General features: G+C 34.8%; 1 protein-coding gene across 1 annotated transcript; it reads right to left on the reverse strand.

Annotated features, from left to right (window-relative positions):
• Nucleotides 1-453: 453 nt before the first annotated feature.
• LOC106179612 (vesicle-fusing ATPase) lies at nt 454-17,683 on the reverse strand. The gene is made up of 21 exons (XM_087007041.1): nt 17,526-17,683; nt 16,668-16,759; nt 10,689-10,788; nt 10,159-10,277; nt 9,559-9,704; nt 9,189-9,220; nt 8,574-8,662; nt 8,211-8,353; nt 7,860-7,926; nt 7,260-7,392; nt 6,524-6,689; nt 6,190-6,264; nt 5,720-5,907; nt 5,102-5,197; nt 4,594-4,750; nt 4,146-4,279; nt 3,643-3,709; nt 3,389-3,468; nt 2,780-2,976; nt 2,394-2,445; nt 454-1,764 (listed from the first exon to the last, which is right to left on the reverse strand). The coding sequence occupies exons 1-21, from the start codon at nt 17,535-17,537 to the stop codon at nt 1,696-1,698; spliced, it is 2,214 nt and encodes a 737-aa protein (XP_086863167.1). The 5' UTR covers nt 17,538-17,683; the 3' UTR covers nt 454-1,695.
• Nucleotides 17,684-19,302: the final 1,619 nt, after the last annotated feature.

Raw genomic sequence — 19,302 nt, forward strand, 5'->3', positions numbered from 1 at the left:
GTCGATTTTGACTATATTCCGAAACTGCCTCGTTGTCAGAAATATCACCAAAAAGTAAATTTCTTTCTCCTTTGCACTTGTAAAAAATTAGTTTGACTATATTCCGGTCCGATGCTCCTTTTTTATCAGAAATGTCACTAAAAAGTAGAGGTTTTGCCTTTGGGCCTTTTTTCCGCAGCAGTCCCAGCCAGGTGTGGCTCAGCTGAGACGCACATGGTCAGAGTCGACGGTTGAACGTCCACGACAAGTATTTAGCAAAAATTGACCAAATTGGTCAGACATTACGTAAGAATTTGGCGGGAGTTTATTCCGTATAACATCTCTAGAGCGTGATATAGGGTCACTTTATTCGGTTTTAGGGGTGTTTTAGGATGAAATGACTGTATTTTTTCTCGGTATGTATGTCTCACACTTATCAATAAAATCCACATCATATGAAAAAGTAGTCATGTATCCATTCACATATTTTTATTTGATCATAAATACCATGTTTATTTTCCCCTCTTTGGGCCTAGCAACCAGTCTGAAGTATACTTTCTACAAACTGACTTTGTACAGCCATATCCTATCAGTATGTTTATTTTGTACAGTCTTCAATGGACACTTCTATAATAGACCGTTTGAAGTCTAAGAGTGATTTCTAACCAATAATTAAGATTCAAGTTGAGAATAAACATTTACGTCTAAGCAGAGTGTATGGACCCAATCCCCATGAAACTATGAGACCATTTCCACAGATATTTAGATCGATCTATCCCCCTGGGGAGTCTCACTAGCTTGCTGTCAGCTTAACCGGCTTAAATGTCTGTCCCGCCTACTAAAAGCTGTAAGGGGGTAATTAACTTTTGTGCGCACTCGGCTCCGGGAAGCTGACAGCAATTTAGCATGAACCCCCAGGGAGTTAGGACGATCCAGATGGATCGATCTAAATCTGTGGGAACCCAGTCTATCAGTCTAGATAGATCAATCCAACTCCATGGGGACTCTCCCTGAATGAATCAGATTAAGACATTAACACACCTCCCCATTTCCAACATACTCGTACCAGCTTTTCTGTATTCTGCTCAACGCCAGGAGGTACGTTAATCTGATTGCACTTAGTGAGAGTACCCACAGAGTTAGATTAATCTACGTAGAATGAAAGTTCCATCGGGAATGAGCCCTACATAAAACGGCTCTTGACCAGAACTTATACTTAATGAGAACATTTACATATTGCACAATGCAGATCATCACTACTAAACATTTTTTTAAAATTGTCACTTGGTACACTTGCATCTATTTATTCTTATTCATTTTAATTGATAAATTTATAATGTTTTCACATTTATTTTTATAAATTACAATGTTTCCAATTTCTAAAATGTGCACAATGTGCATCAGTTGTTGAAAGGTCTTTAAAACTGCCATAAAGAAATCAAATGGTACAGTGTAAGCAATCAACAAACATCCAAAACTTGCCATCACATTTGGAGATACAGAAATTTTTGGAATGATTTTTCCTTTCTTAAGGGGTAACTTACTTGGCACAACACACAATGTTTTAAATCTACTGTGTACCACTGAATAATCTATTTCCTCCTCCATCTCGACAGTAATAATTACATGAACTTTTCAAGAGATCAGAGGAACTGTTTCCTTACACTGAAAAATGGAAGCTTGAGTTCTTCACAGTTTGTTCAGTTGATTAATACATCAATCCTCTAATCCACCTTCCTCTTGTAATAGAGTAATCAGCTTTGGGACTCTTTCACCCTCCTCCGTCTGAAAAAGAAATATATGCTAGCTTTATGCCATCTTATTCAATGGAATGCCTTTCACAGCATATCAGTCTGTGGTGTCAGCTTAAAGTTATGGTCCAAGGCAACTGACTCATTGATTTGGCATCAGACTAGTAACAAAATAAGATTTTTATGTTACAATATTTGTCCCAAAGGACTATAATTTTAAAAATCAGCAATTTTTTTTAAATCATACATTTTCATCTGTGATTGTTATCTCTGGACTTACTGATTTTAATTTAAACTTGTAACTTTCTGAGGACTACCAGTTAATCTACTTTACAATTTTAAATATTTTCAAAAATATTTATTAGATATTTACAAAAAATATTCCTCAAATATAAATGTCATCCTAATACATTCAGAAGAGTAATTGATTTCAGAGGTTCTTACAAAACATTTAGGTGCATAACTTTTTGCCAAAAGTTTTTGCCATGTGTTTTTTTAGTTTGTGCCAATAATACTTTCAAATACTACTAGTAGCACTTCAGATAATAAAATGGCTGATTAAATGAAATCAGCAGATTTCACTAAAATTTTATCCTGTTCACCATTTTTGACTGCTATTAAAATAATGTGATTTTAATAGAGAGGAAAGTAATATGTACTCACTTGTCTTGCCATTTCCACCAGAACCTGTAACTTCTTGATAGCAATGCACAGCCTGGAATAAAACGGACACAATCTTTATAAAAGGCTTGTTTTATTATTGTACACAGTGCAATTTAAAAGAACTTTCATTACAATTATTATTATTATTATTATTATTATTATTATTATGAATTGAGGTAATAAACATACAAACACAATGAGGTAGTGATATACTGTGATGTCACCACTGTTTGTGTAGGCATAATCGCATAATCTTTTCAGGTAAAAAAATACCATTTCCCTTCCACCCTCATAGTAATCTCTCTTCCATCTTTCATTTTGTTAATAATTACAAAATTATTGTTATGTATCTTAAGTAAACATGTACCTTAAGTTACAAATAATACCTTTTGCCATCCACTGCTTTGGTAATCTCCTCCATCTCCTTTTTGGTGAAGGCGTCCATGCCGTCCAGAGCTGCCAGCAGCTGTTCCCCAGTGGACAGATTATACGCATGGATCCTGGCGTTGAAGACATTGGTCATCTCCAGGTCCTGCAGCACATCTCTCCTGCTGCTGGTCGCTATCACAAGCAGTTTTCTGCCCTGAAAAAAAGAAGTCACAGAAATTCTATTTTTAATGAACTTCAACATGTAGGTACTTACAAAACAACTTTGGAGTAGAAATGTATATATTTCATGTTCTAACAAAATCATGGTAACAATTCATATACCATGTATTTTGTGTACTAATGACTGAGAAGCTGCTCTATACACACTCTACCCAAAAAAGTAATAATTTAAAAAACTATGTAAGGAAGTGGGAAAATCTTCAGTGTATATAAAAAAGTGCATTATCCACCAATATTTGGTTGAAATATTTACCTTAGCTCAAATGGTTATTTTATAATTAAATAATCATTTCAGTTGTTTCCAAACTTTTTTGGACAAGTGGATGTATAAAATGTATTATATTTACATTTTACACTATATACTATTCAATAGAGGAATAACCTACATGTGGTGGCACTTTCTTTAACAACACCAGCAGGGCTTGCAGAACCAAGTTGGAGAAACGGGGGCCAATAGGAGCATAATCTGGAAGCCATAACAATAATTATAATCCTTTAGTTTTAATACGTGATCAAGCCCAATTTCAAAAACTCACAGCAAACCATTTCATACTTATCTGTACTTTAAACATTAAGAACTGGTATTAAAGTAAAACTGGTAATTTACACTGTATTGAGCTCAATATAATAAAAGCTTTACCTAGCAATCTCTCAATATCATCAACAATAACACAACTGAGCTGAGACTTGTAGGCATCATCAAATATCTAGAAAAAAAATCAAAATCCAACAAATACGATTTAAATTGCACCATCACATCAAAAGACAATCTACTAAAATTACACCTAATTTATAAGCTGCCATATCAATATTGATTACGTATTCTCTTCAATGAATCTGATACAAAGCTCTGCAACTTTTAACTGTTGTACTGTAAAAAAATCCATTGTTTTATATGCTCAGTTTCTATTATAACAGTTTCTTCAAAATAAAAGTTTCAGTCGGAGTAAGTTATTTGCACTATTATATGTCAGTGTATATCAAGTCACCTTCAACAACAAAAAAAAAAAAAAAGATGGGACTTGAGGAATTAATTTTTCCCTGCAGATGACATCTTCATATCCACAGAAATATTTGAGTACAAATAAGTATAAATTTACTTTTTTGTTTTGAAGAAACTGTTATAGCATCCTGCTGTTCTACCTTTTTGATTTGCTGACATTTGGCCGACTCATGGAATCCTATCATGTTTTCTGGGGAACAAATCTTGAGGAATGGAAAATCTGAATTCTTGGCAATTTGTGCTGCCAAAGCAGTCTTCCCACTGCCAGGGGGACCTGTAAGAATATGAATGAGAAAAGTAATGCAAGGCAACAGGATATAAGTTGTTTAATTGCAAGTCTGAATGAGATCTTCATATAAACATAATTAATTTGCCACCTTGATTCTCATCTAAATTGAATTTAAAATCTTGGAAAATCTTCCAGGCATGTTTCATTTTGTGGATTCAGATGCCAAAGAGGCTTTTCAGGGCACATCTACTATTTCACTGTCATCAACCTCACGAATCTAGTTTTTTGATCTTCTTAATTTGAAAAAAAAACAACAAAAAAACAAAGAATAAACTGCAACCTGTCCCATCTTCTCTTACCCTCTAACAGCACTGCAACCAATGGGGTTCTTTCGCTTTCCTTCACTTGTTTGGCCAACAGTTCTCCATCTTCCAGAATGCGTGCCACTGGGGCTCCCCAGGGTATTATACCATTGGCCACATAAGCACTGACCTCTGTGGCACTGGTACCAAAGGCCTTAAATGTTTTTAAAAATACTGTTATCTGTCTATATTGAAAAAATTTTATTCATGAAGATGAATATAAAAAGGAATGAACTACCCCCCCCCCCCCCACACACACACACAAGTTAAGTACTTAAAAACACTGAAAAAAGATCATATGAAATGAGAATATAGCTATAAATACTTAAAGAGGTACTGTCTTATAAAAATTTCCCCACAACCATGCTATAAAATAAGATATCTATCTAGTCTAATTAAATTTCACTGCCTCCCCCAGCCCCCCCCCCCTCCCCCCCCCCCCCCCCCACCACACACACACACACCACTTTTTCTGATCTTTTAATATAAAAATAGTTCAACTCACTGGCTTGACATCATTCTCCAGGGCATTCATAAAGTCTGCCCAGGTGACCTTGAGCCTGTCAGGAGCATCAGGATCTATCTCTACCTTGTTTGAAGCCTGGATCATAAACAGTACAGTAAACAGTAAAAATGTTCATACATGAAAATTATCAAACACAAGCCTAAATATTTCCGCACTGTTAGCTTATGGCCAACCTGGTCGAAGGCCTTCGTCAGACTGATGTGAGTACATGTTCACACTAGGTGGTATAGCGGCCAGGACCCTCTTATAAATGTCGGGCAGATCAACCCCCCATCCCTATTCATGGGTGGCTGGTGATGGCTGATGTTTTTGCTCAGTAAAAATGTTCACTGACTGAAAGCTTTTTCATCTCATTTAAAGTTAAACCACTATAAGCAATCAAATATCTCAGTTTTGAAGTTTTATTACAGTATTCAAAATGTTTAAAATGTCAAAAGATTTCACTTTTAAACATACAAATAATTTTACATTAAGAAAATTACATATTTTTTTATGAACCTGAGCTTAATATCCAGTAAGTGACTGCATTAGGTTTCAAGAATTTCCACATATTTCAACATGACAAACCTAACAAGTTCTTATTAATGTCTTATTTACCTTTATAAGTCTGTTCATTGCTGTTGATGTGGCAGCTCGTACCAATCCCTCAATCTCAGCCCCACTGAAATTCTTTGTTAGTTCAGCCAGCTTTAAATTATCGACATCATTGGCCAGTTTTCCATTCTCACGCATTGTAGCTGTGTGGATATTCAGAATCTGAACACGGCCATTTTCATCAGGTAAACCTAAGGAGGTAAAAAATCATTCACTTAAATTTCAAAAGCATTATATATATATATATAGTGTGTGTGTGTGTGTGTGTGTGTGTGTGTGTGTGTGTGTGTGTGTGTGTGTGTGTGTGTGTGTGTGTGTGTGTGTGTGTAAATCATATTTCTTTCTTTCTTTCTTCATACAAAATAATAGGAGTTCATTTAATTCATATTTCAAATTTTGCTTTTATACAAGAAGGATACTATCATATTATGAAAAAAAAAACAATCATGGAAAAACATGTCAGCAAAGTTTACCTATTTCCATCTGCACCTCCAATCTTCCAGGTCTTGTCAAAGCTTCATCTATCATGTCTTTTCTGTTCGTCATACCTTAAATGAATATATTTGACTTATGGCCAGAAATGGTAAATTTAACAGCATATACATATAAATAAGAGTAAACATTGTGAAAAGATTATAACTCATGGTATAAATATATAAGAATAAACACTTTTTCATAACTGTAATTAAGGCTTTATCACATACACTCACTTATATTCATCTAAAGTTCACAAAATAAGTTAAATAAAAATAAATTAAATAAAATATAATAAATGAAAAATACAATGTTTATCATATACTAACTCACCAATGACAAGGATATTGTTCAGTTGCTCGACACCGTCTATTTTGGCCAGTAGCTGGTTGACCACAGTATCATGGACACCAGTGTTGCCCGCCACGGAACCTCTGGACTTGCATATGGCGTCTATCTCGTCAAAGATGATGATGTGTAATCCACTGTTGATTCCACACTGAAGAATACAATGTAAAGTGGGAATAATTAATATGCACCCACACACAAAATGTATTTTGAACATTCATCCACATGTACATCATAGAAGGTTCTATTGTAAAGAAAATGAAGGGATATCTCACAATATATGTTTACTACCTGTTCGATATTGTGCCTTTTACTCATAAATACATCAATTCAAATTACTTGTGATTAATAATGTAAATTTAACCATGAATTCCCATGCCATATACTGAAGGTGAGTTGATCAGTATTTACTCATCATTTTTTTAAAAATCAAATTACTTTTACAACCAAGGCAAATCTTCAAATTAGTTGAAGTGTGTTAATCTTAACAATTATTTATTAACTGTCTGCTTTTCAATATCAAAATGTTTACCAATATATTTACCATAGAATAAAATTATAGGGTAGTCTGCTTTTTAATTTTGTTGTAACCACTCAATAGGAATGTTGTAATTTTCAGAAATTATGACTAACAAAATACAGTAAATAATGTAAAATTCACAGTTTTCTCCCCATTGAAAAGATTGAGTAATTACTGTATGAAATTTTTATCTGCACCTACCCTCTTTTCCTCCTCCTCTGCTTCCAAGAACAGTTTCCTCACATTAGCCTCTGATTCACCCACATATTTGTCCAAAATCTGAGGGCCGTTGATGATCTTAGGCTCCCTAGCATTCAACATTTTACCTATTTGTCTGAAATATAAATATATTAACAGTGTCACAACAAATACTTTTGTCTTTTAGATCTGTATATTAGGCTATAGGGACATCAGAGCAAGCTGCCATAAAGACATATGGGCAGATGACAGACTATAAAAACTTGATGAACTGTTCCTTAGGCTGTATTCCCAGAGCTTTTAGATCGATCTATCCCCGCGGGGAGTCTCACTAGATTACTGTTAGATAATCCGGCTTAACCTACTACAAGCTGTAAGGGGGTAATTAGCGTTTGTGTCTGCCCGGCTGACAGCTATTTAGCGTGAACCCCCAGGGAGTTAGGTCGATCTAAAGTAGATCGATCTCATCTCTGGAAATGGGGTCTTAAACTACTGTTTATCACATGGTAATATAAACTAAATCAATGTTACATTTATCAATATTATATAATAAAATTAATATATTCTGCAAATATTTTATATCAGCAGAGATGCATACTCTACCTGGCCATAAGGGTCTTTCCTGTACCAGGGGGTCCAAACAACAATATACCTCTTACATGTTTCATGCCTTGAAATAAAGAGAGAAATATTCAGTTGATGCACTTACAATGATAAAATATAAAATGACTTTAAACAACTATGTACATGTTGTTGAATACAAAGAGTAAACAATTGCATAACAGAAATTGTACACATAAAATGTAAAATTACTTCAATTCGTAACTGCTTACTTGTAAGTAATAAAATATTAAGTATTTAAGTAATAAAATTATATTAAGTAATCAAGTATTTTAAGTATTAAAACAGATGGGATAGAGACTATTTGTAGAAGAATTTGATCTGATAACCCACCTAGTTGTTCTACTACCTCAGGTGGAAAAACCCTGGAAGCAAACGCTCTCCTAAAGATAGCTGAGAATTCATTGTCCAGGCCTCCTATACCCATCTTGGTGAAGTCCCAGTCTGGGTTTATGATAGACTGGAAGGACTGTTTTCTAAAAGGCAAAACAAAACAAAAAATAATAAATAAATAAATGTTTATTTTAAAATAACACTTCAAAGGTTTACCAACAATATTTTAACCTTAATTTTTATTTCAAAATACCTGGAGTACTATCAAAACAATGGTTTATAATCTTTCATAAATTAATGATGACAAATAACCTATTTTCATGATCATTTTTCTCATAAATGATAACACCACATCATACTCACGATTTTGCTTTGCCAGTCAAGTTGACTGCAGAATTTTCTGCCTTTTCAAAAAACACATTTGTGTTTGGCATAGTAATACCAAGACGTGCCTGAAATATTGAGAATGTGAAATTTTACTTTCTTAAATGGAAGATATAATGGCATCATCTGCAATTGCCCAAAGTTTGGTGAAGTGGCTTATAATCAAGCAAGATTTAACAGATTTGGAGGAGAGGTTAGAATTAATGGCAGACTAGCGAGTGCAGTACGACAATGAATAAAAAGTGACAAAATTTATCCATGGATGTATTTTTTTCTTAGATTGTATTGTTGCTGTCCATTGCACTACAGTATGAATTCATCATGTTTTGTGTGCCATTTTTGTATTGCTCTCTACGACAACATAACCAATGCATAGAATTTTAACTGTTTATATAACAGCTTCCTCCACTATTTCCCAATTCTGGCAATTATTCTAGACTCCAATGGCATCACGCACTGCCATCAGCCTCTTTTTACATCTTGAATGATGCCCATTTCATTACAGATATTTTAGACTTAATACCTTATTTTTTACCTTATTTCACAAGCATTTATGAAAAATAAGAAAGAGACTCGGCTCTTGTATTCACTTACTTGTTTTGGTTTTCCAGATCCCATGTCCATCACTGGAATATGAAAAATGTTACACGTGAAATTCACAGTTGACTAACTAATTCTAATTAACTTGTACAGTGTACTACAGCAGTAGATGCTAAGAAAGCCCATAACTGAATAAACTATATTTTGTAATAAAATAATATGTAATGTACGGATTAAAAAAAAACAACTGTAAATAACAGTTGAAAAGAATTTTAGCGATTTTCTAATAAAACTAGGACAAATTTTTGTAACTGAGAGTGCCTGCTGCAAATATTTCAAGGGTAATTCTCTCACCATCTTTGGCTTGATGGAGTGCATCAAGTTTAAATCAAATCTAAAAAGACGCACTGTAAAATCTGTTTACCTTCAAGTTCTTTGATTGTCAGTCCAAGTAATTTCTTTCCCTGAAATTCAAAGACAAGCTGCTGACCCTGTGTGAAGGCTTGCTGTGGAAACTGCATTAGAAACTCCATCGCCATCGTTTCCGTGTTGTAGGCTTCTGTTGTGGTACTAAGAAAAGATGAAAAAAATCATGAAATCTTGAAAACAAAAGTGTAGGGGTAATTTTCATCCCATCACTATTTATCATGCAATCACTTTTCTTTACACATAACTATTAATGTACAGTCACATGTAAAAAAAAACAATACTGCACTATATTTCTGCTTATATCATTTTATCAATTAATGATACTTGATACACTTCATTATATGTTTACAAACATTTTGGACAACTTAAGCACTTCTTTTATTACAACTCACCCAGTCAGCTATGGAAAGGTTGTATTTCATTAATGCTAATCAAAAGAGGAACAAGGTCATAGCTGGCAAATTGACCACTCAGAAATACACTAAAAATGACCAACTGACCAATTATTTACTCTCTAGGTTAAGAATAACTTATCTTATCATCTTACATCTGGACACCATAAATATATTTTCTGTAGCACCTTCCATTAACTTACTTTTTCTTTTGTAAGAAGTCAACTTCTAAAGTTATGCTACTGATATACTGAGTGTTGGGGTCAAACTTATACGGCATGACTCCAATCTCCTGATTGAGGGACAACATGGCCCACTTTCTCTGAAATTTGGAAAAATAAAATATAATAATGGTTAAGAGAAAAATCAATATAATTGTATTACTCTGTCTCGTTTTCAAAGAGTAATGCATACTGCAAGTTGGATGACATGTTGATGAGAATTGCTTATAATGCCAGTGTCATAATCATATCAATAAATGGCTTTTCACTTAGATGTAATGTTATGCATTGTTACGAACAGTAACAAATTTCACCAAATAATTTAATTACAACATGCAAAGGCTCTTTGGCTCTTTGGTGCCTAGACCAATGTTATTTTTGGCTCCCAAGAAGTCGGATATCTGCCAAAAGTCAGATATCTGCCTGCATAATGGACTTTTCATGGTGTTACTTTGTATTACATACTACACGTTATCTCCATGGCACACACAGTTATAACACGTATCCCTTACCTGAGGCAGACTAAAGCCCACAGTTCCCGGTACAATGGCATTGTGGCTCTTGATGGTAAATATATATGTGTGGTTAGGTGTAGGGTGAACCTTGATATGTCTGAAATGTATAAAAAAAATCATTCACAAGTTGGACTCAAGATGCAAATAGACAGAAGATCTTCATTCTCACATTGAGCATTATATCTTAAGAGTTACACCTTCAGAGCCACTTCATTACACTGCACAGCACTTAACAGTAATGGCTTGACCATTTCAACTGGGGAAAATTGTGCATTTTACAGACACTGTATTTTGTTAAGTGATACATTCTTAAAATTAGAAGTACCTCATGAGTGATTGCAACACAATTGAAAAGCAAACTACCTAATAGTTTTATTCATACTTGCTTTCACAAGTTCAGTTCTACTGTTTTGATTAAAGTATATATATATATATATATGCTCTTTGAGACAGTAGCAGTATGGTGGACAATGGGCAAAGTATAAGTTAATCAAATTAGCTTTGTAAGAAATTACTTTATTTAGGTGATTTTTTACATAACAGCAGCTATAAAGCTGTCAATCTCTCAAAACATTACCTTTTTGATGGAATTCTAGGACTTTTTTAACAAGTGGCACATTTAACAGGACTGGCCAACTATGAAATATTGACAGCTTAATAATCTGGCTATTACAAAAGAGAGTCGATCGCCTAAACAAATCCCCCATGCTTGAGACTTCCAATAAAATAAAAGGAAGCAAACTTTTGGAACACCTGTCGAAGGGAATAAAAACCTCTGGTAGTGAAATTACATGTTAGGACCTCTCAAAATGGTCTCTCTCTCTCTCTCTCTCTCTCTCTCTCTCTCTCTCTCTCTCTCTCTGGTGCCATGGTTAATATAACCCTCGACAACTTATGATGGCAGTTTCAGCATCTAACTCCTTGTTGAGTTCCATATTTTTGGTCCAGTAAAATGTATTGCTTGAGCGACATGAGAAGTGCCTTAGACAGATTGCTTAATGTGAAAAGGCTTAGAGAAATAACTGTCAGATAAGACACTTAGACTGCAGCTCTTATTCAAAATAGATCTCATAAATTGGATTTTCTTCTTCAATATTCAGTTGTTTTTTTTTTCTTTTTTGCTAAGTTGAGAAGCAAGGGATGGAGAACCTTTTTTGTTTGTTTGTTTCTGCCATGTGCTAAAAAAATATAATAATAATAATAATAATCTTTATTGGAGAAATCGCAACCCGAAGGTTGAAGTTATACAATTACATATATGAATATTTAAGTCAAGGAAGCCTGGTCATTTTTGCACTGGTGCACTCCGTAGGCGGTCTCACCTCCCTGGGGAGCATACATATGGGGATAAGAGATATATCCATGTGGTATTTTTGTGTTTGGAACTCACCAGTGTGATAGTATTGGAAAGTACAGTGCATGTGTCAGAAAATTTTTCCAATGATACATTAACTCAAACATATGTGCCCTGTATACTGTCTCTGTAGGGTTTGCTGTAAAGTGGAAGACAAATTAAACGGGAATTTTCCTGATGTCATCACAGGTGGTTGAATGGGCACAAGAAAATGCATCCTGACTATACTACTCAGTAGTATTGTCAGGATGAGAATTTTCCTGATGTCATCATGAAATTTTCCTGATGGGAATTTTCCTGATGTCTCATCACAGGTTGTTGAATGGGCAACAAGAAAATACATCCTGACTATACTACCCAGTAGTATAAACCATGGTCAAGGACATGGTCAGAGGGCAATCATTTTTGCCCCAAACACAGCAGTGAATTTTCCAAAGTTTGTCATTTTGGGTCATTTTCCAGCATTGAATGTTCGAAAGATGTTTCTATGGACCCCGGTATTTCTTTTCAGCCTTGCTAATCCTGGTGATGGATTTGGGCTGAATGTACATGTATCTGTACACTACAAATATCTTAATTAAGACATGACTGCCACAATGTGGTCCAGATACAATGCAGTCAGTTCAAACAATTGTCTAAATACAGTATTTGTTATAGATCTATTTGATCAGCAATTGTTTCAAGTTCAGACATCTAAATAAACTGCAATTTTCTTTTATGGTGTGAAACTAACTTGCTGCTAGGTGCAACCTATCCTTCTATGAAAGATGAATGAATAATATGAGCAGAAAAAAATTAAGATTAGAATTCTGTTAAAATCAATACCAATGAGCAGATGAAAGTGAACAAATAAATCTGAATTTCCAATCAATTCTTCCTTGTAGCTACCAGACTGATTATCAGGATTTATATTTGTGTGCAATGGTTCCACAATCCACAAAGGAGCAACAATATCGGACTGGTAATTTAGTGTTAGTGCAGTGAAGGTAATGGCTGAAACCATGTGGGATTTCATCGCTGAAGTGTTTCAGAGCCAATGATATGTGCCTTGGAGACTTATACAATGACAAAAATGCAATAAATCTTCAGCATATGCCATTGATTGATCAGATTGTTGGATATTGCCATTGTGGAAAAAAATGAAAAAAGTATGAGATAGGGCCATAAATCATATCATATCATTTCACTTTACAGTTAAAAAAATAAACTGTGTGTGTGTGTGTGTGTGTGTGTGTGTGTGTGTATCTCCACATTTTCTAGGAATTTCTAGTTGTAATCATGCTACAAATCATTTCAGCCAAGTGCTGATTATACTGACAAGCATTGTGCAACTGCACATGGTCTTGAAGCCCATAAAATCAGAAAGGTTTTATCTCGAAATTAATCAAATTGATTCATGCACTCAAGTTTTTAGATTACAGTCTGGTACTATATTCATAATTCAACACAGGTTCGATATTTACACTCAGCCGGAATACATGTACATCACTGAATGATAAAAATCTTTTGTATACCTAAAAAAAATCTGTTTTTCCAAAAATAAAACTATGGTTAACAAGAATAAATTCTATGTTTTCTCATGAAAATCTCAATTTTCAAATCTGTGTTTTTGTCATTTTTTATTCAGAAATATTGCCACATATTGATACTTAACAGTCTATTTATTTACTGGGCAAAGAAATCAATAGAGAATCCAGTCTCTGGACACATCATTTTGGTCAATAAATGGAGCTACAATAACCTTCTAAAGGCCACTCGCTTGGATGAGCTTCCACACGCTAGAAATGAAGCAAAGTAATTTAGGAAATCACTTTCATTATTCAATCATATGTTAAAGTAAATAATGAAATGAGTTTCCATCCACAAATGTCAACTGCCGTTGTGAAAAGTGTGCAAAGAATAAAATGCTCTCAATTAATTAATTAATGAATCAACAACTTCATGACTGCAAAGCGGCAATTTCACACCAATAAACAGGTTGTGAATGGTCTTTGATATCGCGATAAGTACAGGTTCCAATTTAATATCTTACATTACATCTAATTTACTGGGTAATTAAGATCAAAATTAATTGACAGAAGAAATATAAAGTAAATAATTCAGTGTGAACAAATTCTTTGTCTTGAGCCCTGTAAGGGTTTTTTCAAGGCAAATTGAATGAAAATGAATGAAAAAAAAAAGACAAATAATGAAGAATATTTTTCACAGTTCTCAGATTGTTAAGATTGGATGCAGACCAGTGGGTTTTTTATTTACACTAGGAAATTGATCCAGATTTTGAGGCATAATGGGATATTGGGAAATCAATAGCACCACAGCTGAAACGCTTTCTAGCCTTGCATCTGGTAGCAAAACTAGCCTTTCCCAACTACTAGTAAAAGACTACCAGTAAATGCTTGGATGAATCTTTCTTTCCACTACTTTAATTAAGCCTTATCCTGTGTGTAATGTATCAATATAAATTTAAAGGGATAAAAGCAGTTTATTTTGGCCAAAATGGAGACAATTTCACATTCTTACCAATGGTTAATGAACATTCAAAGTAAGTTCCTGTTTCTTTAATAAAAAAAGTTTTGACTTTTGTAATAATTTCTTAAGAGATAACTTCTGTTTTGGTGGTACAATAGAATTTATTATATTTTTATGAGTTGTTTACAATGTATTTGTTGTGAAATATGCATCTCATATGTATTGCTTTTATCCCTTTAATAAGTAAACAAATGTTAAGTGCAGTGGATTAACATTTTGTTAGTGTCTTTTGAGCATAGGTTATATATGCCATTTTTGAAAACCTGAGAGAATTAAGAGACTGATAGGCAAAAAGAGCATCCTGGAAGCCCAACTTCATTCAAAATGGCACTTATCGCATCAAAGTTTGTTTCAAAATATTTTGCTGCCACATGCAAGCGCCAGCAAATTAGATTACTAGTAATACACTGTATCCATTGATTAATGTACTTATCACCACAACACCAGAGAGCAATTAATTGTGACCATCCATTTGTCTGGATGCAGGTCAGCAAAATTCAACAAATGCTACTTGTATTATCCTGAGAACGCAAAATCATTTAGTCACACAGCTTCCAAGACAATACACTACCAATGTTGTCAGCATGACAGCACTCAAAATGCATATATATTTGTTGTTTATCTTTTTTAATAGAAAAGAAAGACAAAGACAGTCTATCCAAAATAACATATTGAATATGTGCACTCTGAATGAGTGGAGTTGGCAACTGTGCATTTGAAAAAAAGCAGGTCACTAACAATGATCTATCTGTCATTTTGCTTTCATGCTCCGTACTGATGCCGCTTGGGGAATCATATTCTGAGACTAGTATCCAAGAACCCAAATTACTCTGAAGCATGATCTGGAGAATAATCCATCGGGGAAATAACAGAATGAAAATATCATTCAAAGTTTAGATTACACGTTATATGTTGTATAAATACGCTGTATTCTATCAGCAAAAAATATGTGAGTCAGGCAGCCTTTCCATTCCATGTAATCAATGTATATGACCGATGGAGAAAATAATCAGGACATCCATTAATTTCCAGCACTTTAACCACAAGTTTTTGCACTTCAAGCCTGCAGTGGTTAAGGCAGTGGTCTTGAAATATGTTAACTGCTTCAATTCCTGTGGGTGAAACTGAAACCAAGTTGTGAGAAGTACCAGTGTGCAAAATCAATTTTCTCTAGGTGGTTTGAGAGACATGACTTGAGAAAATCCTGGACGGAATGTTAAATATCTGTTCGCTTTCAAAATGACAAAATTCAGTTCACGGTAAAACTAATGTTTTCACAAGGCTGCAGGGCAAATTCATAAGTACATATCCACTTCCTCAGCTTCCAAGTGATTGACAATAAAATAAAGAACATCAGGCAGAAATGACAATGCTTAGTGATTAATAACTTGACTTAGTCGATATAACATTAGATTACTTGCTGAAAGAAAATGGCAGAACTAATCCAATAAATTCACAAGGCACAGAACCCATTTAGAGTATAAATGAGCACTTGCAGAAACTATGCAGACTTTCCTAGCTCTGAGGACAAAACTGCCTCTAAGATCCAGGCTAAGATAACATTAGCTTCACATCAATATACAAGGCGAGTAGTGCACATAACGGGTTCTTATCTTTGTGTGCAAATAACTGCATGGAAAAACAGCTCCGTCATCAGGGGGTGTGTTCAGGGTTCAAACAGCTCTTTTATTGTTCAAAATAGCTTGGTAATGCCAGAAATCAGTTTATATATATTTATATGTAAGTTTCTACTGAATTCGTGGATAGGAGTTGCAAGCTGACAGTTCCTGAATACTTAGTTTGTTCTTACATATATATCTAGGGTAGCTGAAAATAAACTGATAATCGCTATGGCATAAGGTGGTTTATGCAAAAAAAGGCCTTTATCCGGGAAAAGGTCTACTCTGAATCAAAATTTGATCAAAGTTCAATGATCATACATAGTAAACATTGTGAAAAAGGTTCACTAATTCAGAAAAAGGACCCCCCCCTCTTTTTGAAATTTCTGGCTTCAGGCCAGAAAAAAAAAGATAAAAAAGAAAAAAAAATTAACTTAATGGTACTTTTACAATATTTTACAATTGGGTACTTACTTTATTTTAGTAACATCTAAGTCCTTATCATTGACTACAGCACAGTTGGTGAGTGACAGCTCATCCGTGGGACAGCGAGCAACTTTCATGGTCTGTAACATAAAATATCAAATAAATTACAATACCAGTAAGTTGTTAATACCTATGCATAAGAGTTGAGGATTGTTAAATGAGGGTGAATTTAGTGTCTTATTAAGGTTTTTAGCCTCATTCCATGTCCCTCATTCCACTTATATATTACTGTTAGAATGACTTGGTGCTATAAATAACAAGAAGTCATAAATTTGTATGTGAGCTGGAACAAAACTGTCGTCAGATTATCGATCTTCAAAAGATTACAAAAAAAGAATATCGGAATTGGATATAAGGCATGTTAATCACAAATAGATATAATTGTTCGGTTCAGAGTGCCATCACACTTAGTACAGTATATTCCCGTCTTTACTGTGCTTTTTATAAAACAGTTCTTTTTTTTTTAAAGTTGTACGACAATGTGGATTGTAAATAACAGCTATTTGGATCCACCGGTATTCTGTTACAGCAAGATAGTGCAAACATTGGACTGTCGAGAGATCATAAACACTGTAAAATCTAAAAATTACAATTAAATCAAAGCAAAATCAAAGGCACGTATCCAACTTCTTGTCCATGTTATCCACCGCTCAGTGTCAGAGAAAGACGGAAGAACAACACGAAGTGCTGCAAATATTGACTGATATTCATGTCTCTGTGTGATAAAACACCTAAACAGATTTTTATACATGCACAGACGTGATATGCCAAATACATATAGAAAGTCATTAGCATTTTAACACTCAAAGACCAGCGATAACCTGCTGGTAACGAAAGCCGACTTACCAACGTCGCCATTTTGGATCTCTATCGTGGAAGTGGAGTAATGACGTCAGCTAGGAATCCCCGCCTAAAAATAGCACACTGGTAAATTCCACGTGGCATATTCCACGTCACAATTTCCACCTCTCTCACTCTTCCAAGAGCCCCAGCAAGCCCCAGCTAATCGGTTTTTGTATGGTCCTTTTGTTGATGAGATCAATAATTTTCGTAACATCAGATTAATTTGGATGGGTTAAAGATCTAACCATGGACTTCTTATTTTAGTATATGTTAAACAGCATAACAGAGCGAACATGTAGTGTGTGTGTGTGGGGGGGGGGGGGGGGGGGCACGGTGTGTTATGTTTTGCTTTTGAAGTTGTAGACCTACAGGTCTCTAGTTCACAGAGGACTTTTTTTTTGGGGGGGGGGGGGGGGAGGGGGATCAAAATAAAGCCATTTATGTGAGTCATATTTGCCCAGCATTAACTGAGATGAAACAGAAATTCGATTTCACACAGGGGTGCTCGTCAAAATGTAACTATGAATTATGCATATCGTTAGGACATCTGAAAAAATGGACTAGGAAACGCACCTGTACAGTGTTTTGAATGGATTAAGTGAAGTTTAAATTGGGGGTTAAAAGAAAGTGAACAACACAACAACAACAACAACAACAACAACATCAAAACATTAATTTAGTAGTATAGGTCCTATAAGTGTAGTATAGGTCCTGAGTTTGGTATAGAAAAAGACTTGCTTGTGTTTTGAGGTTTTGGTGAGACTAAATTTTAAAAATGGCGCCGTTAAAATGCAGCCAAGTGCCTAACTTCCACATTTATCATCACGTGGCAAACTGCAGCAAAAATGGGAAATTCCAATTTCATGAATTACGATTACACGAAGCATACTTTCCGAGAGACTGCCTGTTTTTCAGTTGATTGATCAAAGTAAAAAATGCACTATCGAAATTTCAAGTATCACCCCTTCAGGTTCTCGCCACCCACTTTGACTCGATTTAACTACTAGAGTAAAGTCGTGCGAACCTAATGTTTTAATTCGCAAACATAGGTAAAGCGAATATGCAGCCGAATGTGGTAGGTGAGACAGCGTGGTTGTGCTTTGCTGAAACATCTGGTAAAACTTACATCAGCCACTTATGTGCTTTAATCGCACTTGAGCTCCTTTGATCAAGGCTGGATTTCAAACCCTATCACCCTTAAACTGGAAAGATTGCTAAGTTGTTGCTTCCTTGCTACAGGAACGTGCAGGAACACCCCCACGATTTGAGGTAATGTTAAAGCACGAGTGATTGAGTGCCGTGCCTTGGTCTGGGTTCACTTAAAAAGCTCCAAAACCTTTTACTAATTGGCATGTTTAAAAGCAAGGTAATTTTTGCGGTCATAAAAACGGTACAGCCGTCTTGGTACGTGTGAATAAGCGTCTTCCCTCTCTTTTTTGTCCTCAATTTTTTAAAGCATATGGAAAATATTATCTTAAATTTTGGATCTCTGACCCGTTCTTTCTCTTTTTTTAATGATACAGGTGTTGTGACATAGTGATCCAGATGTTCTGGAATTCTGGACAGGGAAATGAAAAGAAAGTAAGGAACTGAATAAGATTTAAAAAGAACTTAGCTAAAGTTTTACTTAAATTTTATTATATTTGTCATTAATTGATAAAACACATGTTCCGGGTTATTGGCGGAGAAGTTGAGGTTATCTATGTCAAACCGTTTTAATCAATTTTTAACAAAAAATAACTCACAGGTTAACAAAGCATTGAAAACGATACTTAATACA

This window comes from Lingula anatina, chromosome 2 (genome assembly GCF_051362555.1).
Source record: "Lingula anatina isolate TDL-2025a chromosome 2, LinAna3.0, whole genome shotgun sequence".
Taxonomy (NCBI): domain Eukaryota; kingdom Metazoa; phylum Brachiopoda; class Lingulata; order Lingulida; family Lingulidae; genus Lingula; species Lingula anatina.